At 33.7% G+C, this 26302-nt stretch overlaps 1 protein-coding gene across 5 annotated transcripts in view; it reads left to right on the top strand.

Moving 5' to 3' along the window:
- The window catches only part of XRCC4 (X-ray repair cross complementing 4), a 256211-nt gene that overhangs the window by 112530 nt on the left and 117379 nt on the right, over positions 1 to 26302 (top strand). For all 5 annotated transcript variants that reach the window (XM_032627537.1, XM_032627540.1, XM_032627539.1 and 2 more), the window contains 2 exons: positions 6469 to 6621; positions 7507 to 7613. In XM_032627537.1, coding sequence (XP_032483428.1) covers positions 6469 to 6621; positions 7507 to 7613 — 260 coding nt within the window. The remainder of the gene's footprint in view (positions 1 to 6468; positions 6622 to 7506; positions 7614 to 26302) is intronic.

Raw genomic sequence — 26302 nt, 5'->3', positions numbered from 1 at the left:
ATGTTGTGAATATTTGTATCTCTATAAAGATATATTAATATAATATGCATGCATTTGTATATATATACATTGCAGCATTTGAAATAATTATGTAGAATATATAAAATAATAATTATTATTATTACATCCAGTATGTAAAGTAGATTTTTTATCTTTCATTCAAACCAGTTGCTCTAAAACATAAGAACATTTATCCAATTTAGGGTCTTTTTAGGGCACTCACTAAGATTGTTCTTTATGGACATTAGTAAGTATATGGGGGAGTGCATGAAAAACGTGAAGGGTTTTTTCATCATCAATATATGTATGTGAAAATGAGGTTGACTAGAGGATATTGTTTCTATGCATTTACTTATATTTATTAATTAATGCAAGGCATCAACTTAACACCTATCACCTAAAACTTGGTTCTATTTGGCTCTCATTTATTATATTAATAAAATATCTTGTTTTCTTTTAGTTCTGAATTAATTTTTATCTCCAATTATGTTAAGGAATTAGACCAAATCAAAATTATATGAATGTTAGGAAACCATACAGAAAAATAATTTAATGTTTCTCTTTAACTTTCTCTTTAAAATTCATGTTCCTATGAATTAATACCAAATATTTGTTCTAGAAAGCATGTTTTGGGGCTCATATCAGTAGTTTGGGTGTGTTTTTCTATTTTATATACAAAATAAATCAAATGAAATGAGATGTACCCTGGTCGTGATAAGCCATTATATTAAAAACTCAGGATGATCGGAAATTTGATTCACAAATTGCCCACAAAAATGCAGACTGGGTACTTGGTACTTGAGCAAATTGCTTTAAAATGTCTGCAAGAGGTTGAAAGAGGTATTATCTCATCAGTATTCAACACCACTGCCATAGGATGGAAAGCAGCAGGGAACAAAGATGAGACAGTGGAGACAAATATACCTTGTGCTGTAAAACAGCATATGAGGGTATATATAATATGTGCCCCACGGATGCTTGATTTGCTATTTCGGAATTACCCAGAAAATTCTTTTGTGTTATTGTGGCAAAAAGTTACCTATTTGATCAAAAGCATAGCCATGTAGCTTATCACCAGTCTTATGCTCCAGCTATTCTTTTTTTTTTTGTAAATACTGGATCACATATCTTCTTCAGGAATTGAAGATGTGTGCCCTTGGAGTGGCTCTTCAAACAGAGGAAACAAAGTCCACTCCAGAGAATTCTAGGCTCTTGGTTGTATTCTAGATGTTGGATTAGTAGATTTATCTATTTTCCAAATTTAGTTTTCTTTCCTATCACAGAGAAAGTGGCCATTTTAAAGAGCTGTAAATACACCTTGGTCATGGCCAAGCAGTATTTCCTGAAGTGTTCCCTCTCCAGAGCCTTAGTACACTGGGAAATGAGCAAAGGATTTACAGCTCCTGCTTCCATAAGGCAGTAGTACTGATCAAGAGTCTTTAGAGAGATTAGAAATAGGATACAAACATACTGAGTTAGGTAACTGACCACATAGATAGTAGAGTTGAGGTCTTCTCATTAGGCCTGGTCACAGTTCAGTTTCCTGTGCTGCTTCTGATTAATCTTATATCAGTGTCCATTCATGATCCAATCATTTCTTTCTTATCGTTTTTCAAGACTGTGTGCCTGGGAGAGTGGGGGTGTGGGTCACAAAATAGGTGCTGAGAATTCCCTTAGAAGCTATGGTAGATAGGTCTGAAATATATTTAATACACAATAGGATATTATATGAGCAAAAAGCAATCATATACATGGTGCTTATACCATGGAAAATGTTTATGATGTGTTGAGGCAAAATGTGAATTTCCAAAAATATGAAGAGTATCTCATTTTTTTTTTGTAAAATATGTCTTCAGATAGAGAGTATCTAGAAAGAGAAAATTAAATGATAATAGTGTGTGTCTGGAATTGTGAATTAAATTTTCCTTTACTTCTTGGGAGTATTTTTTTGCATATATTTTTGTATTTAAATATGTATCATTATTATAATCAGAGCCAAATCTAAAGCTGTTTCCATTTGGGATGACAGTGGAGAATAAATAAGGTTTGAGTAAGGAGTGAGGAATTACAGTAAGAGTAAAAAAATGAGCTTTAACATGTAGACTTTTAACATATATATTTGCTGTTATTCTTTTATTTGCTATTTAATAATTGCAGTCTTAGCTCCATTTTAAACAAGTGACATTACTGGATTAATTTAATTCTGTATAGTTTAGATAAAGGAGAAGACATTAGAAATATTGTATGTAAATCCTTAGGTCATTAGCTATATTTATTTCACTGGTTTTTCCTATTTAGTTTCAAGTAACAACTCTCAAGTTCCACGTTACTGAATAGGTCTTTTGTTTGCACTCAGACATCAAGTTAGAAACTCTCTAGCTTTACTCTGAGTTATAGTTATTAAACCTATAATTGAAGGCAGTTTTCAGCATTTTGAATTGGGTTGACACTCATGGAATCATTAGAATAGAAGAGGCCTTGAAAGCTCTTCTACTTCATCTCTCTGCCTTCAAGCTAGGATCACATTATAGCCAGATGAATTTAGTCCAATTTTTAAAGACCTCAAGAGATATCTTCAACTCCCGTTGGTAGCCCATTACATTGTTTAAGAACAGTCACAGGCAGAAAATTCTTCCTTCCATCTATTGGTAATCTGAGTCCTTCATGGTGTACTGAAGGCCATTTCCTCTTGTTCTGTCATCAGAAAGGATGAGGAACAGCTGTTTACCATCTTCTTCAGTTCTTAGAGTCTTATTAAATCTCTTTACCACTGCTTGCTTTTCCATTTCTTTTTAGCATTCTTTGTCCTCTGAACTCTGTGTAGATTTTCTTTTGCTGCACAACCCTGACCTGGATATAAATTTGATCAGAGCTGTAAATACAAGGATTACTGCACTGTTTCTAAGTACCACGTGTTCACATTTACATATCTGTTGTTTTATTTTGGGTTATCATTTACTCTTTTATTTTGGATGTTATTTCTCCATGAAATTACCTTGTTTCTGCTCTCATTTTTGTTGTTTTTTTTTTGACATTTATTCTTAAATTCTTTGTTTTCCCATCCAGAAATATTTTATTTGAATATTCAGTGTTTTCCATATTTAGTTTTTACTCTTTTAGTTTTTTTTTTTTTAAATACTATCCTTTGGTCTGAGTTCCTAGATACCTCAGTCCTAGGCTGCTAATTAAACTTTATTGTTCTGTTGTCCCAGTCACTGTTAAAAGGATTAAGCATCATTAGGCCTTTCCTGTTTGATGTTATTTATGGTTTCATCAGGTTTGAGCTTTGCTTTGGAGATGATCCTTGGACTAGCTGTGGTCTGATCTGGTTGTATGTGAGTTCTCCTTTAGTATTGCTAAACTTAGCAATGAATCCCGTATGTCTCACTTACTAATACCTGTTCAGTTCTTGACATGGAGGGTTGGCAGGAGGCAAGTATCAATAATATGGAAGGCATAGTAACATCATAATGCTGTAAGGGAGGAATCGCATTACAAATGTGATGGGAGGATGGTATGTACCTGTTAGTTGCTGAATATTAAATAAAAAGAGTTCTCTGAATTTGTTAATCATTAATAATAAAAGTAAATTCATATCCTGAAACTATTCACAATAATACTATTTCCTAGCCAACCCCCACTCCCCAGCTTTGTCTAGGAAGTGTTATTTAGTTTAATGATTAGAGGTTTGGTTGTAACAAAATCCTAAAGCTTTGCTAAAACCAAGCAAGGTTAACTCACAGAATGCCATGCATTCTACTGAGTTTGCTTTCCTATCACAGAAATGTTGTTACCTTTGACAATGTAGCCGTGACACTATCTATTTAGATTAATAATATTCTTTAGACAAAAAAGATATATTTCATTTTGATATCTATTTTTAATTCATGAGTTATACCAAATGTTAATTTTAATAAAGGTTTGGAAATTTGCTTGATAGTTGATAAGTACACATAATCTTTCAATCAAGAATTATTGAAGTGATTTATATGGAAATTAAATATGCCTTTAAATCAGATAAGTTACTAATTGGTTACTATAGTTATGGATTTACATATTGAATTATTATACAAGATTTTTATTGTAAATTTTTATAACTGATTTTTACTTTGTATATGTTTAAAGTATTTTATTATTGTACACTCAGGTATATGTTCTAGTTATTTTATTTTATTTTTTTTTGCGGTACGCGGGCCTCTCACTGCCGTGGCCTCTCCTGCCGCGGAGCACAGGCTCCGGACACACAGGCCCAGTGGCCACGGCCCACGGACCCAGCCACTCCGCGGCATGTGGGATCCTCCCGGACCGGGGCACGACCCTGCGTCCCCTGCATCGGCAGGCGGACTCTCAACCACTGCGCCACCATGGAAGCCCTGTAGTTATCTTTTAAACTTGTGTTACATTCGAAAATAGTACAAGAAAATAAGAATATAATGTTTACAAACACTTTGCATCTGAAATATAAATCCAGTAGCATATCCCAGCTTAAAATAAGCCATCAATATTGGCAGCTTCTCCTCAACTTTGGCTCTATTTTTTTCCCCACACCTTTTGGAGTACTTCTTTCTCAGAGAGCTTTGCTTGATGATAGAGGTACTGCTATATTAATATTTATCACAGGTTTTTTTGCAAGTGGATAAACAATTTTTTAAATTAAAGTTAAGCCTGTATAAAATGTTCATCAAGTACAGATGAGTATGAAATTAAAAATCCTCTATCCTTAGCCTACCCTTGGAGGTAATTAATTTTTAGAATTTCTATTTTCATTCTTTTGGTGATTTGCTACATATACTTATTCACTCTACTTCTTAATGTTCTGAAATTTAAGATTTACTTGTGTGCTCCCTGCTATAAGATGAGGAATTTTGATCACTTCCCCTGGTCTTGTTTTTCTCCCCTGACCCACATCCCAGGTTTCATTTTAATTTTACTTTCATACATCTTTTGGTCACATTTATTTATTTTTAAATCCATTAGCCTTTTAGGCAATGTAATTGATTCCCTCTTTACAAAACATAAGCATCCCTATGCTCTTTCATTTATTTTCTTCCTTTCTATTCCTAAACTCTTTTAGCTATACCATTATGTGCATCACTTAAATATCACAATTTTTTAGAAGCTTGAAGAAGATGAAAAATATTACTATTACAATAGTGAATAGCTATTAAAGGAGTGAAAAATATAATATTCAGAATCACTGGTTTTACATTTCTTCATAAGATGTCCATATTAACTTGCTCACTTCATTCATTTATCTGATAAATAGCTATTCAACATCTGTTGAATGCCAAACACTATGCTAGGCACAGAGGATAAAGCAGCCAATAAAACATACATGCTCTCTGCCCTTACGGAGTTCACAGCCTTGGCAATGACTACAGTATAAGACTGCTGTAATTGGTCCCAGAAAATATAATGCCATATGTTCCCTTTCATCCCATGAGAGGCCCTAATTCTTTGCATTTCTAGCTAGGTAGTCTCTTGAAAGTATAAGGACATGTATATCAAATTTTGACATTTTTGTTTCTATTTCACTGAAAAATATATATAGTTAAATAATATGTATAATGAAAATACTAGAATACCTGTATAGAACAAGTATAATTAACAGTATGGTAAAGAGAAAACCAGGCAGAGCTAAACTCCTTTTAAAAGAATATATTATATGAAATAATTTATATTTGAATCTTTAAAATAGAGGTTTATTCATAGTGTGTGTGTATGCACACATCAAGTATATACAACCTCTGCTAGTTTGCCTTCTTTATTTTATATATATCTGAGAGATTAAAATTAGTACAGTCTCTTGTTAGCTCATTTGAACATTGTAGGAAGAATTATAAATGGTAGAGAATTTTATGTTTTGTCTTATATATCTAAAATTTTAAATGTATAGTGTTTCACATTTGCTGTTTCATTAATCTCCTTGGAAATTTCAAGTTGGATAAATATATGTATGTGTGTGTGTGTGTGTGTGTGTTTGCTGCGTTATAAGATACAACTGGGTATGTCATGTTCTTGTTGTGGAGCAGTTCATAATCTATTTGGGGAGAACTGATTAAGTAAATCACTTAATCACAAAACAAGATCATGGTTGCCATTATAGTAATATTAACAAAGTACAAGAAACATAGGCTATAGTTACTCTTGTTTGAAATTTCTCCCACAAATATGTGCTTTTGGAAATAAACCATAGATGTGAATAAGTTATTACATTTAGGCATTTAGATGTTTTAAAAGCTTTTTTGCTGTCAGTTTCCAATTTCTATCCTTTTCTCAGTATGTAAACTACAAACGCTAATGAACAATAAGTTTACCTATATAAAACTTTAAATCAATGAAAACATGTTTAAATGGTTTTAGTTGTATTTTTCTTGAAAAGTTTTCTTGAAATTGTCTTCAGTATTAGATTGAATAATGCTAAAACAAAACCTGCATGATTTATTTATTTGTTTGTTTATATTTTAGATTTGAAAAATGTGTGAGTGCTAAGGAAGCTTTGGAGACTGATCTTTATAAACGGTTCATTCTGGTGCTGAATGAGAAGAAAGCAAAGATCAGAAGCTTAAATAAATTGTTAAATGAAGTGCAGGAACTGGAAAAGAACATCGAGCATAAAAGGTATTTTGACCTTTCTGTTTTGGGATGGCAGATGCAGACATTTTAGTGTAATTTCTTCCCAAACTTAATGAAAGTTAGATGCCAACTTTTTAGTAATCTGAGATCATTTGATAGTCTGGGGTTGGATGCTCTGGTTGTTAGATGCAGTGGACTGGAGAATACTCAACATGATCTCTCCATGCCTGCCCGACTGTCACACCTAGACTTAAATCATAAAACTGGAATGAGATTTACCTAAATAATATTAGTTTAATTCTTAGGCATCACTAAGAAATATATTAATTAAAAGCTTTCATCTTCTGCAGAACCATAGAGTTGGGCACACATTTGTGATCTCGATGTCTAAGCAATGCTTAATTTTAGAGTCGACTCTAAGTGTGAATATGTACTTGATTTTTAAGGAAGAATCATAGGTGACTTATGACTGTGGTATGGCTTGGACAATCCTTAAACTCTCTGTGCCTTACTTGGATATCTTCATAATAAGAATGAAGGTACCCATCTCAGAGTTTTGGGGAGACCAAATGAAAGGCAGAACTGCTTTGAGATCAGTAAAATACTGATTACTCTGTGACCCGCAGAAGGTAATTTAGAAGAATAGTACTGTGATTTGATAGATAAATAATAAATGATAATAAACTGACTCAAGAATTAATTATAGTGAGCACTAAACCACATTTATATAAGGTAAAAGAGAAACTTGTTCTTAAGAGAGTTAGCATATAGTCTTTAAAGTGCTTTCATCTTAATTATATATATTTCAATATATATTTGTTTAATTATAATGTTTTTCCAGGGATATTTTCTATAATTACTTACTGGTGAATTTGACACCTAGCCAGGAATGAACCAATAATTTATAAGTCTGCCTCTCTCTGTTTCTAGGGAAACTCCAACATGTTCTGAAATGACTACTGACAGAGATGCAATCTATGATGAAAGTACTGATGAGGAAAGTGAAATCCCACCTAATCCCTCTGTGTTAAGTCCAGGTAAAGTAAATACATTTATTTCCTTTGTTGAACATCTCACTTGGGCTTATTATTTATTACTTATTATGATAATAAACCTTAAAGAAAAATGTTATAAAAATAATTTTTTCTACACACATTCTTTAGGGTTTTTAGTCTAAAACCTCAACTACTTAATGTTAAAAATTAATATTTATTATAAAATCCAGCAACTCATTGGCAACAACAAAACAAGCAAGCATGCACATGTATATACATACACACACACATGTACATCAAGGTATACTATTCCTCATTAAACAAAGATGCATAAACGATAAGCAAGATATGTCTTCATGTCAAATATGTACCAGGAACTCTTCTGTGCAGTAGAGAGCAAAACACAAAAATTTCCTCTTTCGTGGAGTTTAAATTCTAGCCAGGGAAACAGACAATAACAAGATGAGTAAATTAAAGTATGTTAGTGATAAATGCTGAGGAGAAAAATAAACCAGGGAAGGATGATAAAAAATGTCAGGGTGGGAATAGGGATGAGGGTTGTGATTTTAGCTAAGGCACCAGAAAAGACCTTGGTGAAAAGGTGTAAGTCTACCTGTGGGAAAGCAGAAAAAGCAGTTAAGTACAAACGCCCTGATGTGGAAGTTTGCCTGATGTGTTCAAGCAATAGCATGGAGAGCAGTATGCATAAAGTGGAAAGATGAAGATAGGGAGTATTAGGAGATGAAGTCAAAGAGGCCAGATAATGTATAAGGTCTTCTAGGCCATTGTATGGATTTCAGTTTTCAATTTGAGTGATACTGGAAACTGTTACAGAATTTTAACTAGTCAAGTGGCATGATGTGATTTAAGTTTTAACAGGATTAATCTGTTGTGTTGAGAATATAGGATGATAAGTGCAGAAGATAGAAAGCTAGTTCAACAGTGAGTGAAGGATGAGAGGGCCTTAGACGAGAGTGAAAGTAGTGAAGGTGGTAAACAAAGGGCAGATTCTAGAAATGTTTAGAGGCAGCAGGATTTGCTGATGAAGTGGGTATGGGTCATCAGAGAAAGACAGCGGTGATGGTAAGCTTTTTGGAATGAACTATTGAAAGATGCAGTTGACTTAGCAGGGTGGGGGAGACTGCGAGGGGAAGGGTTGGAACTCAGTTTTGAAAACATTAATTCTGAGATATTGAGTAGAGAGATGGATATACAAATTGGGACTTTGGGGGAGGGCTCCTGCTGACAAATAAGATGGTATTTAGAGCCGGCTGAGATCTCAAGGGAGTTTGAGAAGACCGAAAAGAGCAGTGGTCCAGGGACTCAGCCCTGATACACTTGAGTGCGCAGAGGTTAGGAAGATGAGGAGACCAACGCAGAAGACTGAGGGAGCAGCAAATATTGTAGGTGTGGTATCCTGAAAGCCAAGTCGACAAAGTGTTTCAAGAAGGAGACTGTGATCAGCTGAGTTGAATGCTGCACATTGGTCACGGAAGATGAGGATGAGCACTGCCTGCTGTATTTAGCAATATAAATGTTATTGGGGCTTTTAATAAAACATTTTCAGTGGAATGGTGGGGAATAGAATAGGAGCCTCAAAAGGAATGAGAAGAGAGAATTGGAGAAGAGATAACAAATATAAGCAATGCTTTTAACAAGTTTTACTGTAAAAAAAAAAAAAGGAAAGACCCAGGTCAAGAGCTCGATGGGGAAGTGAGGTCAAGAGGGTTTTTTTTTCTCTTAGATGAGAGAAATACTGCCATGTTTGCATACTGATGGGAGTACATAAGGAGAGAGGGAAAAAAATGTCCAGGCAGTAGACAGAAGTAAGAATTGCTAGAATACTGTCTCTAAGTAGATAAGATGGGATCAGATGCACAAACGGCAGGATTCATTTAGCTAGGAGCATGGGCACTTCCCCTAATGACAGGAAAGAAGGTAGAATAAATGAACAAAGACACAGGAAAGTGTCTAATTACATTCATGGAAACGTTCTGTTGTTGATTAAATTAGTTGATTGATTAATCTGATTCTAATTTGAATTGGGTCAGTCATATCATACACAGACTCTCATTTTGCACATGAGAGTAAAATTTCATTTGGAGGCTATGCTTGGTTTACATTTGTGGCCCATTTAAAATGAAATCCTTTTTTAAAATAATCAGATGTAATTGAAAGCTCACAAAGAAAGAGAATCTGTACTCTTTCCAATTTGAACATTCTGAATTTTTATTAAACACAATGGCCTTTGATTTTGTTCCCTATTCAGAGTATCTCACGAAACTTTGATGTAGATGAAAATTATTTTTGAAGAGAAAGTATACGGTTAAACATGGGTATATGAGAATGGGGTCCTTTATGTGTTGTCTCTTTTAAGCAAAGCTTTACGTTATAATTGTACTCTTTTAAATTTGGCAAAATTTCTCTTCAAAAATGTTTAAGTCATTGCGTATTTTTTCTGTATTTTACATGGAATTTTTCCTTTAAGTCATATCTAGTTCACAACATATTTGACCATAGGTCTCTGATTCTAATTTTTTTTTTTTTGCATTTAACTTGCTTTTGGCAAGTTTTCTATGTCAAGAATTAAGAGCATTTTTATTAGAAGTTTTAACTATTCTTTTCTCTCTGCTTCAGCAAGAAGTGTTCATAAAACTGGTTTGCTAAAGGAAAAAAAAGTGAATCTTAGATCTAAAATGCTTAATTTTGCATTAAGCACTAGATTCCATAGATCTGAGGAAAAATATATGTTAAACAACAAAATCAGCCTCATAATTTACCAGATTCCATAATCTATTCTTTTATGGTGACAAAATATATTCTTAGTCCATGAGATTTTTTTTTTTAATCACAGTTTAGTCTTTTGGTATTTTATATATTACTACTATGTGTTTGGGGTATAGCAGTGAGAATTTCTTCCTTATTCTGCTGTCTTGACAATAACTTCTTAGAATACAAGTAAATACATGAATTTATTTTAGATCCTGTGGGTTCATGTGTGCTTTCTGTACAATAAAAACTAGAGGAAAACAAATCGATGGGATTTAATACATTTATCTTTCAGAAAGCCATTTCTTTAAATGGCTAGATCTGTAACTTGATAGTAATTTTTATTATATAAATATATTTTCATCATTAATTATTAAAATCACCAGATTTCCTCATAAGTTGTTTACATTATTACCTCATTCCTGCATGATGAAGAGGTTTAGTGAGCCCAGAATCATTTAGTGGTTCCACAATATTCATTCAAGTAAAAGATTTGAATGAATATTGTGGAACCACTAAACAATTTTTATGCATATACCCAGAAGTAGGGAAGGGATATTGTAGTTTGTAGGAAACTGATAGGTAACATTTTTTATGAATAAGCAATCTGTTTTATTACTTTTTTCCTCCAAAGTTTTTAAATTTCCCTCATCGTTAGGATTGTTGAGGAAATAACTAGCGACAAGTAGTTCAATCCAATAAGTGACATCATGTTCATATGTACTACACCATATTTAAAGGTTTAAGAAAAACCTTTAAAGTATTCACTAACAGTTTATTAGCTAAAAGTAGATCTCTGAAGTATTCTAAAACTTGAACATCACAGTCGATACCACCCCACGACTACATTTTATGTTATTCTCTAGTAAGATTTGCTTTCTCTATGTCTTAATTTCCAGAATTTCTAGAGAGGTAGCACTTGTTTTACAGACTTTATTTCCTAAACTGTGACTGAATACTAAAGCCCTAGAGTTCATAAATATTCACTTTGTTTCAGATTAAGATTATGATAGATAAACTAGTTGCTGTGTTCCCTATTTATAGCTCAATTCTTGGATTACAAAGGAGGATGGGTCACTTTCATTCTCATCTAGTTGGTATTAACTCCTTGTGGCTTTAAGGATTTCCTGGTTAGTCTGGACTCCTCCTACCTCCAAAGTTGTTTTTGTTTTTTAATTCAATGGAAATGTATTGGGTTATTATAGATATTATTAAACAACCTTCTTTACAGGAAATCCTCTGTTTCTTTAGTTACAATTCAAGGTAATACCTGAGGTCCATCGCTGTGGAGAAACTTCAAGTTGAGCTAGGTCCACTGAATAACAGAACCTCACCAAAATATACAGAGATATAAGTGTAATTGGTATAGCATTTTAGTGACAAAAGGCCACTAAGCAGCAGTGCATGCAAGTGGCCTTTCATTTGCCCCAACAATAGCTGATCTAACCTAAGAAATAACTTAGGGTTATGCAGATTTTTATATTGTTTCATAACCATTTTGATACTGTAATAAAAGTAGAATTATGTGAAAACAATTTTTAAATTTATATGAATGTTCTAAGAATTTTGGCAATTATTACAAAGCACTTCTTAGTCTTAACAGAATTCAAAATGCATGTGAATATTTAGGGAAAAATTGGGTTTATTTTATAGAAATAGGATCTTTATGTGAAGCATTTTGAAAAGATATGGTTAATTGGCTCCTACTTAGCCACCACAAGAGGACTTATTTTAACGTGTCATTAATTATTTTTAATATTATTTAAAATTATTTTAATGAATAACCAGTATTTTTAAATTATAGTTATTTCTATTAGAAGTTGACAAATTTATAACATTTAGAGAACAATTAAATCAGCCTTACCAAAAGTTCAAATAAGAAATATACTTATTCTAGAATGTTTTAGCCTTCTTAGCTTCATATTAAAGGTGCACAACCACTAAAAACTGATAAAATAAGCTTTCTTACCACTTTTCTGCATAATTATTAGCCCGAGATTTAGCACATTAGTTTAATTAGTCCTCCTTCTTAACCAACAGGAAGGTCCCTGTATAACTGCTATCAGTAATTCAGGCTTCTCTTAGTTGGTAGGCTTCCTGAAAGGAAGGGTAATTATAGAATAGCCTTTTTGAATATAAATGAATGGCCATGTCAAACAGTTGATGAATACTGATATAGTAGCTTTTAAAAATAGAACAGAATCCAAAATTTCAAAGTATCAAAGAGCTCGTTGCTTTGAACACTGAATGTCTACTCACAGAGGGGATAACAGCATGTCCTGCCAAAGAGATTACTCAGAATTCAGCTTTGGAATCACAGACTATGCCCTTAATATTATCCAGCTTGTTTATCATAGGCACATTTGTTTATAAATTCTAAGTAAAAGCTTGATTTAGTAGAACCTATCACAAAACTGGAAAAGCAATTTGAGTGTATTTCCTAGCGATCATGGGCTCTTATACATAAGCAACGTTGCAGAGGAATGATGGCATATATTTGAGAAATCTAGATCTAATATAGTTCTAGATCTTCTAGTACAAGCCCATCATTTTTCAGATGAGGAAACAGAGGCCTAGAAAATGTTAAGTCCATTACTGTTGGCCACACAGGAGAAAAGAATGAGAAAGTATTTGCCTTCTGTAACAATAGATTGCCCACATTTGCACATTTCTTTTTGAGGTATTGTAAAAACCCTTGGGACTTTGCTAGCACTAAAGAGACTGCCACTGATGCAATAGAATAATGAGAATATTTTTTTCTTCTAAAGAGAAGAAAGATCCTATTTATACATAAATTTTCCATAGAGGTAGTCAATATCATTAGATTAAACAAGCTAGGCTTTATGATGTAAAGCTTGTGGAGAAAATTCCAGAATGTACATATTTCTATTGAGGTCATCCCTCTGTATATTTTTTAAAATTGAGATATAATTGAAATATAACATTGTGTAAGGTGTACAATGTGTTGATTTGGTACATTTATAATTGCAATGTGATTACCACCGAAGAGTTAGCTAACACCTCTATCACATCACATATTTATCATTTCTTTTTTGTGGTGAGAACACTTAAGATCTAGTCTCTTAGCAACTTTGAAGTTTATATACAGTATTATTGACTGTAATCACTCTGCTGTGCATTAGATCTGCAGGATTTATTGATCTACTAGTTGCAAGTTTGTACCTTTAAACAACTCCCCAATTTCCCCACCCCCAGCCCCCAGTAACCATCATTCCACTCTGTTTTTATGAGTTCAGCTTTTTTAGATTCCACATATAAGTGAGATCATACAGTATTTGTCTTTCTCTGTCTGACTTACCTCACTCCCTGTGTATATTAATTGCTTTAGATTTTGACTTAGTATTTTATTTACCTGAGAACTCTCAAATGTACCAAAGGTACTTAGCAAATTTGTGATAACTTCTCTATACCCCACTATTAAAATATAACTTTGATATAACCTTCTAGGCAACTATTTCTATATTTTTTTATGTTCTTGGAGAGACAAAAATAAATTCTGTTAAGATTATTTGTCTCTGGCTATGGGTGATGAGAAGGTTGGCAGAATCTCTCCTCCAAAAGTAATTATGTATCTAAAATTGTCAAAAAAGAAATAAACATATACTTCATTGCTCTGGAAATGAGCAAAAAGCAAACAGCAATATTAGAAGTATTTATGCTTAAAAAAATTACTGAAATTTAGGTAAGTATTGGGAGTCTGTGGAGTTCTTGCCCCAGCTACTATCGTTGCTGTTCCCCCATCCTCTGTTTCCTGAACTTGATAGGTATGGAGTTCTGTCAGGACCTGGGAGGCCTTGAGGACTGGAAACTGTTATGCCTGGACCAAATTGGTCTCACTTAATTATCAGTGGAAGGTGATACCCACATCCAGCAGTGTTGTTGGTGGCAGTGATGATCTTGCCAACAGTGGCTAACTGGGTTGGGCCAGTGAATCTAAATAACGTGAGGTTAGCCTGCTCTGTGGCTACATTTATACCATCTTTCTCCAAGTATGTATGACTAGGATTTTACAGAGTATGGCAACTTGACATAAGTAGTCATCTACATGATGTGTCAATGGGTAATACATATGTGAGAAAAAACTATGTGGTCACTTATTTAACTTAAACAATTTTTTTCTTTCCTGCATAATCTCTCCTAGTCTTTAATATGTTAGTGTGCATAACAATGAAGGATAGAATGTATTGTGAAACAGATCGCAAAATTATAAGACCTTAGGAACTTTTAAAATGGGCTTTATTATTCTATGGAACCCAAGTGAGAAACCCTGCTTTATATGGTTTTGACTCGTATATGAATTAGGTGAGAAAAAGGGAAGTATCTAAAGAAAATAAATATTTTCCCATATTTCTGTATGTCCCAATTTTAAGAGGACATGTACTAAACATGAGCAGAAGATCATGTAAATAAGGTTATAGTCTCAAAGTGTAGCATAACCCATGAGAATCATATTAAACCTTAGAACATGCAGTGACTTGCAGGAATTCTGAGAATAGTTTAAAAATGTTATTTTACCATTCTTGTGGTAAGAAGCCTGATCTGAGAGTGAACTTAGGACAAATGTTGGTTGATATAGTTAATGTTAATAAGTGACAGAAACACTACATAAATGCTTTTTAATTTGTTCAATCCAAAGTGAGTTCTTAACCTCTGGTTCTTTTTCTTGTTTGTTTTTGTTTTGTTTTTATAAATTTATTTATTTTTGGCTGTGTTGGGTCTTTGTTGCTGTGCGTGGGCTTTCTCTAGTTGCGGTGAGCAGGGGCTACTCTTCGTTGCAGTGCATGGGCTTGTCATTATCGTGGCTTCTCTTGTTGTGGAGCACAGGCTCTAGGCACGTAGGGTTCAGTAGTTGTAGCATGTGGGCTCAGTAGTTGTGGCTCGCAGGCTCTAGAGCTCAGGCTCAGTAGTTGTGGCGCACGGGCTTAGTTGCTCCGTAGCATGTGGGATCTTCCTGGGCCAGGGCTCGAGCCCGTGTCCCCTGCATTGGCAGGTGGATTCTTAACCAGGGCTCTACCAGGGAAGCCCAACCTCTGGTTCTTAAAGAATGTTTAGTGGGGAGATCTTTGAGGCATTTGGAATTATATGTAAAATTATATGTATGTATGCATGTATTAGTTTGCTAAGGCTACTGTAACAAAGTACCACAAACTAGGTAGCTTATACAATAGAAATAAATTGTCTTAAAGTTCTGGAGACTAGAAGTCTGAAATCAAGATGTCAACAGGGTTGGTTCCTTCTGAAGGCCATGAGGGAGAGGGATCTATCCAAAATTCTCTCCTTGGCTTGTCAATGGCCATCTTCTCCCTGTGTCTCTTCACATCATCTTCCCTCTATGTATACCTGTGTCCAAATTTCTTCTTTTAATAAGAACACCAATCATATTGGATTAGGGCCCACACAGTTGAGCTCATGACTTTATTACCTCTAAATACTCTATCTCCAAGTGAGGTCACATTCTTAGGTACTGGGGATTAGGACTCTAAAATACCTTTTGCGGGGGGGGATACAATTCAACTCATAACAATGGAAATGTACGTTTTTCTGGAGCAAGGACCCAAATTTTTTATCTTTTCAATGGGGACCATGTTCCAAAAAAGATTCAGAACCATTGACCTAGGAGAACGGAGTTTAAACCAGACAAGATGGAATAAGACTCATTAAAAGGAAACTTAAGCTTAGAATAAATGAGAAATTGAGATGAAAAGAAGAGAAAATAGCAGTGTTCAGACAGAAGCTAAGTCATCATCTATTAATACATTGGACTGGAGGTTTGTCTAGAGCTGCGTTGTTCAATAAAATAGCCATCAGTCACATGGAGCTTTCTAACAGTGGAAATGTGGCTAGTCCAAATTGAATTGTTCTGTAAGGATAAACCACACACTGGATTTCAAAAATTTAGTATGAAAAAAGAATGTAACATGTCTAATAAATTTTGATATTAATTATATATTAAAATAATATTTTAGATATATTTAGTTAAATATAATATTACTTTTAACTTCATCTGTTTCTTTTTTACTTTTTAAAATAAGGCTAATAAGAAATTTTAAATTCTCTATGTGACTCACATTGTATCTCTATTTTACACACGTAAGATCTATTTGACCTTAATGTTTAGAAACCTTCCATCTCAGGCTGATTCTGTGGCTCTAGAACAGATTTAGAATATTGTGAAAAAGAAGTCAGATTTTACTACCAAGTTTTTATGAAGCTCTTAATGTAAGTCATGAGACCTTTGGGTGGGTGTAATTGAGTATTGTAACACCTAATAAACGCAAAAGGTGTTACACTGTTTTTTGGATTCATTGTAGTAAAACAGATTTCAGAAATCTGTTTTACTACATTTATCAATTTGACCGAGAAAAATGAAGCTAAACATTTTCACTGGCGCTGTAAACCCCTGTTAAGACAAAGGGGTGTAATGCATCAGCAATCTCTAAATCAGCTGAATGTCTATACTGTAATATGTAGGATTCTCATCTCTCTGTGACTGTGACAGGGATCTCTACCACAGACAGCACATCTGGTTCCTTTAGCCATTTCATCAATATCACCTATAAGCCATATTTAAGATCAAAAGGATAGAGAAGGTTACCAGTGATGAGGTTCTGGAATGTTGCCAGCCCACCAGCATTGACAATGATATTTGCTGCAACTTAACTCTGAGGGCCTGGGGATGTGTGAAGGATGGATATCAGCAGGCTTGCTAAGCAGAGTCTGAATGCATGATGCAGTGAAAGAGAACAGTTACAAGTAGGGTAGGCAAAAGAAATACTCAAACTGAGACCCTAAGTGCCAAATTCAAGCCTTGTAAAGCTCAAGAATGCTGAGAGATTGTAGCTGCAAATATATACCTATTGGCACTCAGGATTTTGTGGGGAGAGGGGAAGGGTTATAACTTGGGGGATGACAGAACCAAAAAAAACTTAGGGTACTTTCAAGCACAATGACTAGCTATATTATAACAACCATATTTTAAAAAATATTTAAATGCATAACTTGGACTAAGTCAGAGGTTGTAAACTGTTGATCCTTGTTACAATCTAGGTCTCATACTTTGTTTTTCCTCGGTGATATTAGTGTTTCAAATAATAAATTTGAATGCATTTAAACAGGGCATAGGTTTCCTGTTTTCTGTAGTCCTCAACACTTCTCTTAGATCTGGCTTAGTTCATTCATTGATATCACTTGCATGGTTTCTGGAAGTATTTGAGTGTGTGACCCCTGGAAGTTGGTGGTTATACTGACCATGAAGACTGTCACAATAGTTCTTCTATTTATCATAACTATCATATCATTACTACTACTACTACTACTACTACTACTACTATCACCACTACCGCCACCACTACCATTACTACATCTACTTCTATTACTATTACTGTTCTGTTATGGTTCCACTACCATTATTACTGGTAGCATCATCACCACCACCACAACGACTACAGACTCGTAGCTATTTTACTCATAGCCCTTATAAATGGGTGCCAGAGTCTATTCTAGGTTTCTTAGATGCATTGTTTCATTTAATAACAATCCTACAAAGTGTGTACTGTGAGTATGACCATTTCACAGCTGAGAGAACTGAGACACAGAAAGATTAGAGAACTTGCCCAATGTAACAAGCCTAATAAGTTATGGAGCTGAGGTTCTAACACAGGCATCTAACCACAGAGCTCATCTCTGAGAACGCTTCCCGTGCTAAAATTCTTCATGTTCAGTAAATAGAACACTAATTAAAATCTTAGAGTTCTGTGAGTATGATTTCGTATTTTAAATTCAAGTATATTTGATGCCTTCATTTTTATAAAATAATTTAAGGCTCCTAAAAAAGGAAGCATGGAATATTTGGCCTCCTTCTTGCTTAATAGAGTGGGCACACATTCTACTAGAAAAGCTATAGCTTGGTGATATTAATGCACCATTAAGATGAATGGGAATGTTCATGTCTCTGTTGGAAGTTGTGTTATGATTTGATGGCAAAGCAAATAAGGCAGGAGAATGGTGATTTATACTCAGTCCTTGTTGAAAAGCCTTGGGTAAAGAGGTGCTAAATAAATATTAAGTAACACTATCAAATGTCCATATGGACATTAAAAAAACATAGATTTATAGTTTTAAATATAAACTTATTCTATATGCTGTTTATATATTATTTGGTGGATAGAAATTTTAGAATTGTTTTATCTCTCTGATGAATTGACTTTTTCTTATCATTATGAAATATCTCTCCTTATGTCTAGTAATGTTTCTTTCCTTAAAGTTGTTTTTGTCTGATAATAGTATAGCTATAACTTTCTTTTCCTTGCTGTTTACAATGGTTTATCTTTTTCATGTTTTTCCATTTTTTTCAACCTTTCATATATTTAAAATCTGTCATTTGTTAGCAATATATAGTTGTTTTTTAAATCTACCCAGATAATCTTCGTCTTTTAAATTGGTTTGTTTACTCCCTTTATAGTTCAAGTAGTTACTTATATATTTAGATTTAGATCTACTAAGACACTATTTGTTTATTTTTTAGCCTTCCCCCCTTGTTAATTGTGCATTAACTTGTTAATTATGCATTCTTGTATCTTTTTTTTTTTTGTATCTTTGTCTTAGTGGTTACTCTAGAGATGGCAACATACATCTCTGACCTATTACATTCTAGTGTAAATTTAACTTTCATACTTTCTAGATAATGCTAGGACTTAGGGCACTTTGACCGCTTAGCCACATCACTATTTTGCATTATTGTAACATGTATTTGAATTTGTCATATATTCTAGACCTCATAAAGTATTATTGTAGCTTTGAAAAGTTAATATTCATTTATGTTTATCCATATCTTTACCTTTTACTTTGTTCTTTATTCTTTTCTATGCTTTCTGTTTTCATTCCAGATTATTTTTCTTCAACTTAGAGAATTGCCTTTAATATTTCTTTTAGTGTACTTCAGATTTTGACAAATTCTCTTGGTTGTGGTTTTTGTGAAAGCCTTCAGTTTTTTAAGGAATTTTTGCTGTTATGGATTTCTAGGTTGACAGTTGATTTTCCTTCAGCACTTTGAAGATGCCACTCCATTGTCTTCTGGCTTCTTTTGCTCCTTGTAAACGAGTCAGCTCTTAGTTATATTGATGCTCCTATGAAGTTAACGTCTTTTTTTTATTCTTGCTGATTTTATCCTATGGCTCTGGTGTTTAGCAAGTTTTCTCTGATGTACCTAAGTGTGGTCTTCTTTTTATTTTTCTTGCTTGAAGTCGTAGAGCTTCTTGAACTGGCAGCTTGGCATCTTTTGTCAGTTTTAGAAAATTATTGGCTGGTAATTTTTCAGATATTGACCCTATCCTGTTCTTTCCCTTCTCCCTTTCTCAGAATACGATTACACTGATATTAGAGTTTTCCACATGTTAGAGTTTTCACCATGTTTCTCACGTTTCTTATGTTCTTTTCCATAATTTCAATCCTTTCAGATTTCTGTGCTCCAGCCTAAATATTTTCAACTGATCCACTTTTGTTTATTAATATTTCCAATATTTGTTAATTTGTTCTTTACTTATCTCCCTTTTATATCAGGAGTCAATTAGGGAGGTATTTTAATCTACTATGAAGATATGTTTCTCTCCATTAGGTTGTTAGCTGTTCGAAGGTGGTGGTCCCTCATGGCACCTAGTTCATTCAGTGTCTTGCAACTAAAAGAAATGTAGTAATTTTTAAAAAATAATTTGTTTAGTAAGTTCAATTATGTGTGTGCCCCATATTGTTTTACTGAAGAAAGATGTATGCAATGTACTTTGAAAGTGTTTTTTCTCCGTTGATGATATAAAAGTGCCGAAACTAGTAGTAAGCATGTCGTAGTAATATACTAAATGGGTTTGTAGTAAACTGTTCATATAATTAAGAAGTAATTGTCTTAAATTATCTATATGGTTTTCTCTGGTTAATACTGTGCTCTGTGACATGCATTTTCAAGATTGTTGTCTAACAATCTAACAGATATTAGCTTGTTTTCCAGTTGGGATGATTTCAGCTGCAAGTATTACAAAGACTCAGTTTTAGGTAGCAACAAGGAGTTTATTATCTCAATAGCAAGTTTGAACATAAAGAATTTCCATGGTTGGATAATTCAGTATGTCCACACTGTCATCAAGAACTCAAGTTCTTTTTATCTTTCTACTCTATTCTCTTCAGGCTTTTTCTTTCATGTGGTAAAATACAAGACGGCTGTCATTGCTTCAGCATATCTATCATATGTTTATGTACATTTCTTCTCAGGGCTTCTTAAAGAATTGCCACAAACCCTTTTCTGAAGCCATCACTTGTAGGGAGAATGACATACCTTCAATGATTGGCTTAACTAGTCAAGCCTTCATCCCTAAGGCTCCCCTGTGGAAGGTGAACAAAAAGTGTTATCTGTAATCAGATAAGAAGGGATGGTGGAATGGCTGTTGGCTAGATGTGGAAAAAAGCAAAACTAAGAGTCATCTCCTGAAAAAGTTATATTTTCCATGCCACTGTCAGGAATCCTTCATGCTTGGTAAAGTGGATTGGTCAAGGGATTTCCTAGGAAAGAAAACTGGGTATCTATATTTTACAACTCTGCACTTTATTTATTAAAAAGTTCTTTATTTAATCTCAGTTCTGTGATCATTGAAATAATGTATAACAATTTTTGCAATGAAGTATGTCTGTTGTTCATAATTTTGAATGTATGTGGTAGACCAAACGTTGGTTTCATGTTGAATCTCATTGTGATACTACTTTTAGATATGTCATCTTGATTATAAATAACTCGAGAGCAAAAAACAGGTACTTTTCTGCTTCCAAAGTTTCTTTCTGAAGTAGGACTTGAATAAAGGTTTTAAAGAGGTAAAACTAATCTCTAGTCTAAGCCAACACTTGAAAAGCAATTATTGATAATATTTTCAAGAATAACTATAATAAAATCACCAGTGCTCAGTTGCTAAAAAGTTGAGTCCACATCTAGGGTTTTAGATGCTGGCCAATAATTAATGAGCATCCATTCATAATAGATATCTACATTTCACTATTTTTAAAAACACTATTTTGAAAGATTTTCATTGTTGTTTTATTTTTCATTTATAGCATGTAAACTTTGGTGGTTAACTTCCTTCATTAAAAAAAGGAAAAAAATGTTCAGAACTGAAGTGCCCTAGATGCTGATTTTTCAGGTCATCAGTTTTGGCTACATTCTCTTCCATGAGGCCCTTTATTATATTCTGCTTTTTCCTTTACCTTAAACATTTACAGTCTCTTTTTTTGATTAAGATATATTTAGGCACGATACACTTTACCATCCCTATATTAGCAACATGGGATTTATGTGTGTCAATAATAGCCAAATACTGGCAATTCTGTGTGTTTCAACCAAATATTACAGCTCCCTTGGTGCAGAAAAACAGAGACCAGCTTGATTTGCAGAGGATTTGTCAAGTGCCAATTAGCACCTTAACTGAATCCCAGCAAAAGATAATTGAAATGAACAGAAACAACTCCAGAATTTAAACACTATTGTTCATCCTTTCCATGTCTCTTGATGTAATGCTCCACTGTTTATCATTGGAGGTGGGCTTTATGGCATTGGGAGGGAACTAGGAATGGTGTTGCAATGTAAATGGGAATTTAAAAAAAATTTGGTGTGTGAGCTGGCCTTGATATGAGGCTTTGACATATACCATGATACTCTTAGGCATTATGATGGCAAATATTGTGATGACTACAAGATGCATTAACTAAGATTATACAAGTCAGGCTGAACTCTTTCTTCAATATATCACTTTGGTGACTCCAAGGTTATTAAAACTGCTGAGGCCAGTAGTGTTAACAATTGGTGATAGGATTTCAGGGATAATTCTATTATTGTTGACCCAAAAGGCCAGTGACGGATTCTGAAGAATGCCTTCCTTTGAATACATTTGTAATGGTTTTTATTTGGAAGAAATGGTTCAATTGAGTACTAACAGGCAGATGAATTTGAACTAGAGAAATATCTTCTGACAAATGATCTTCATTCCCTTAAAACTATTCTAGCAAGAAATATTAACATATTTTTTGCTAAAAATGAGTTTTGTGACCAAATAAGTTTGGAAAACACTGAGTTAATAAAAATTAAACATGTTTCTTCTAAATTGTTCAGTCTTTAATATGGTAATTAGTATGCACTTTTTAATACAGCATGCACTATTTTCCACATTTTACCATTTGAATGATTAGAAAGTTAATTTATTTCCAACAGAACGTGAGATTATTGAAAATTAAATAAAGTGCATAACAATATTTGATATACTTTTAAATTTGCCTTCCTATACTGGGATTAATTTCATTGATACTAGATTAAGTTTTTAATAAGTGTTTACTGAAATAGAGGGTCTGTGCATTTATCTTTATTTACTTTTATTGGTTATTCTTTTTCATAGATATATTTGTAGCATACTTGATTTGGAAGTGCAAAATTATGAAGTTAGGTAATATTACTTTTTAAAATAAAAATTTTAATAGTATCAATTTTTGGGAGGTTAAAAAATGTCAAATAGGTTTAGTTTACCTGACAAAACACTTGGCATTTTCCTTAATAAAAATGACTAATTTCAAAGGCTAATTAATGTGACTTTCTTCTTGAAAACTCTGAAGGCTTCTTTTCATGATTTTTCAACTGCAGATCAAGACATCACAGGAGATCTTTCTCTGCTATATTATGGTATAGCTTTCCAAAGTGAAATAAAATTAGACTTTGCTACCATTAGAGTCAGAATTCACGTGAACAATATCTTTAAAACATGGTGTGCAAAGTATTTTATACTTGCTGTAATTTCCATTACAAAGGAGATCATCAATAATGAGTCATTTCTTTAAAAAATTTAATTGCTTTTTAAGTGACAGCCTTTCTTTTACATTTTATTTTAAACTCAAAGATAAACAAAACAAAAAAATAGCATCTGATAGTTAAATGGAGAACCTCCCATAGTCATGCTGTCAGTTGGAAAGCCTTTATTTTCAAGCCAATTTCTTATAGCTCAAGTTACAAATAGTGTGATTGGCAGCTCAGTCACTTGGTAACTCAGAATAAGAAGTGTGTCGCTTTAAAAACATAAGATGAAGGTGCTGCCACTTTATTAGCATCTTTGTGTTGCTTCATTCACTTCATGCTTATTTAGGACCAGAGAATTAAAAACCAAAAATTAAATACTTTAAGAACTAATCTGTGTGGCTCACTTAGAAGGAAATTTTGACATTTTAATTCTGAAAAGTCACCCTCTTGTAAGAATTCCTTTTTGCCTAAGGTTGCTTGTGTACTGTTCTATCTGCTTATTTAAATATCACATAAGTGGTAACAACTCACATGTTTTAGATGGTACCTCATTTTAGTGCTGCTTCTTTATTTGATTGTCAGCATCATGTAAATAAAATACATGTTCATAAGGAGAAGCATAGCCTATTTTAATGGAAAAGATTTAGACAGTGAGCTGAGAGCTCATGTCTAATCTTCCCTTTATTATTGTGGATAAGGATACATGTCCCTTACTTCTGTATCAGGCAGGGATTCTGGAAGCCATGTATCAATAATATATATGAAAGTGTTTGCACTCTCTAGAGCACATGGACTAGTATTATTCTTGTCAATGTTACTCTTTCATTTAGGAGATAGCGTTTTTCTTTGTTTCCCATATTCTTTGTTCTGTGTTCTAAGAGGTAGATGAGTTAATTTTCTGTTATTCCTGCATCACCTAACACAGAGCCTTGCTCAAAATAGAATTTTTTAATTTGTTTATAAAGTGGTGAATGCATCCTTTACAGTATAATTGAATATATTTGACATGAACACAATAAATGCAGTTTACATTGGATTATTATTTTTAATTCATTTTACCTGTCATGTTGTTTAAACATCATTAGTAAAATTTCACAAATTTGGTCTTTTATTGTTGTTACCTGGCATAACATCAGGACTGCCTCAGAGTTTATTTTAGCATCGTAATATTGCTAAACAAAGCCCAGCAGTTATGACTTCTATTTGGCGCAATTTCCTACCTATTTCAGAAGGATAAAGTATGGTTTATTCAGTTGTTTTTCTCTACGCTTCATAACACTTATTTAAACATTGTGTTATATCAAATTAGCCTAAAAGGCTCCATTCATTTTCTGTTCTTTGGCTGGTGTGCCACTTACTCACAGATTCATTGACTATGATTGATTATAAACTGCCTGTGAGACCCACTTACATGGATTCGTCATTTGTTAGAGTTTAAATGAGTCACAATTCCCTCTGCTATTGGACTTTACAACGTGTTATAAGGTGTTTTTAATGACTTTCCCTGCAAAATACACTTCTTTCATCTGCAGGTCAGCTTGGTTTAAATCTCTATTTTGTTGGACATCACCCCAAAGAAAACTTTTATTCTTCATTATTTTCTTTCCATGAAATATGTTCTTTCCTAAAATGTTTTAAAAGCCAAAGTGCAAACTAATTATGCTTCCATAAAATATTTTCACATAAAAGTTGCAATATTCTACATCAGCCTTTTACATTTTCTGCATTCCTGATCAATTTTAAAATGTTCAGCAATGCCACCAATTTAATCAGTGGTCTACTTGCCTGAACATGAGCTCCTAAAGAAAAGGGATAATACCATGGTTTACTCTTGCTTCCCAGCATCAGCATAGTGCTTTGTACCTAAGGGGTAACCAACATTTTTTGTCACACTGAATTGTCCTAATATTTCTGTAAAAGGTCTATGAAAAATCTTACTAGGGAGAGCTCCACAAAAGTCTTTAGTAGAACTATTGCCTCAAACCAAAAATTCAAACAGTAGCTGAGCTGTTCCGTTTCTTAGGTGGCTGTGCAAAAGACTAGGCATTAAAGCATTAGGACTTTCATCTGAAACTACTCGTACAGTTTGAGGTTGAATATGTGGAGTTTTGTCCACATTCATCTAGATAACCTCTTTTATGCCCCTTTCATTCTAATATCTAAATTAGGATACCTAGGATTATTTTAATCAAATTCTGTTCAAGAGCAAGGTCAATGAGTCTGGTAAGTTTCTGGTCAAAAGAGTAATGGGAAAGTGAACTAACATGGATTTTGTGCTGCTCTGTTGGGATGCCATGCTGTGTGCTTTACGTAATTTATCTCATTTAATCTTGACCACAATCAATATTAGGCCTTAGAGCTCTCAATTCAAGAGAGGTTAAGTAATTTGTCCACGGTCATTCACTTAGTAAGATAAACAGCTAAAATTTGAACTCACTTGTGGCTGACAACAAAGTCTATGCTTTTTAATTACTAACTCTGTCATTCAGGTTCTTTTATTGTCAAGTAATAACTAGATTTGGTTGTTAAATCTTATTTTATATGGGTGAACTGACAAGATTTAATGTAAAGAATATTGAAGTCAGAAAGCTATTTTGACATTTATTATACTGGAAAATAAACAGTTACTTAGACATTATTTATTATTTAATTTGATGCATAAAAGGATCAATCTGTAAAGAACCCTTTATAGTTGAATAATTCCATTGTCAATATAAATCTTATTTCTCTAACTTTGACCTGCATACACCCACGTGTTCTGTGTCTGTCTGTGCAATAGGCAAATGGAAGTACCCAACCGATTCAATTCTGATTTTCTCTGGACGTGAATCCAGAGAAAGAATAAAAGCCTCCTCTGCTCTTCCTTAATCTTCAGCACTATTGCTGTTGTTAATAATTGACTAGAGTCCTTCCTCGGTATCTGTGGGGTATTGGTTCTAGGACCCCGGTGGATATCAAAATCCAAGGATGCTCAGTCCCTTATATAAAATGGTATAGTATTTGCATATAACCTATGCACATCCTCCCATATACCATAAGTCATCTCTGGATTACTTACAATGCCTAATGCAGTATAAATGCTATATAAATAGTTGCCAGGGTGCAGCAAATAAGTTTTGCTTTTTGGAGC

The sequence above is a fragment of the Phocoena sinus genome, chromosome 3 (assembly GCF_008692025.1).
Source record: "Phocoena sinus isolate mPhoSin1 chromosome 3, mPhoSin1.pri, whole genome shotgun sequence".
NCBI lineage: Eukaryota > Metazoa > Chordata > Mammalia > Artiodactyla > Phocoenidae > Phocoena > Phocoena sinus.
The sequence above is the reverse complement of the archived record's forward strand: the minus strand, read 5'-3'. Positions and strand labels throughout refer to the sequence as shown.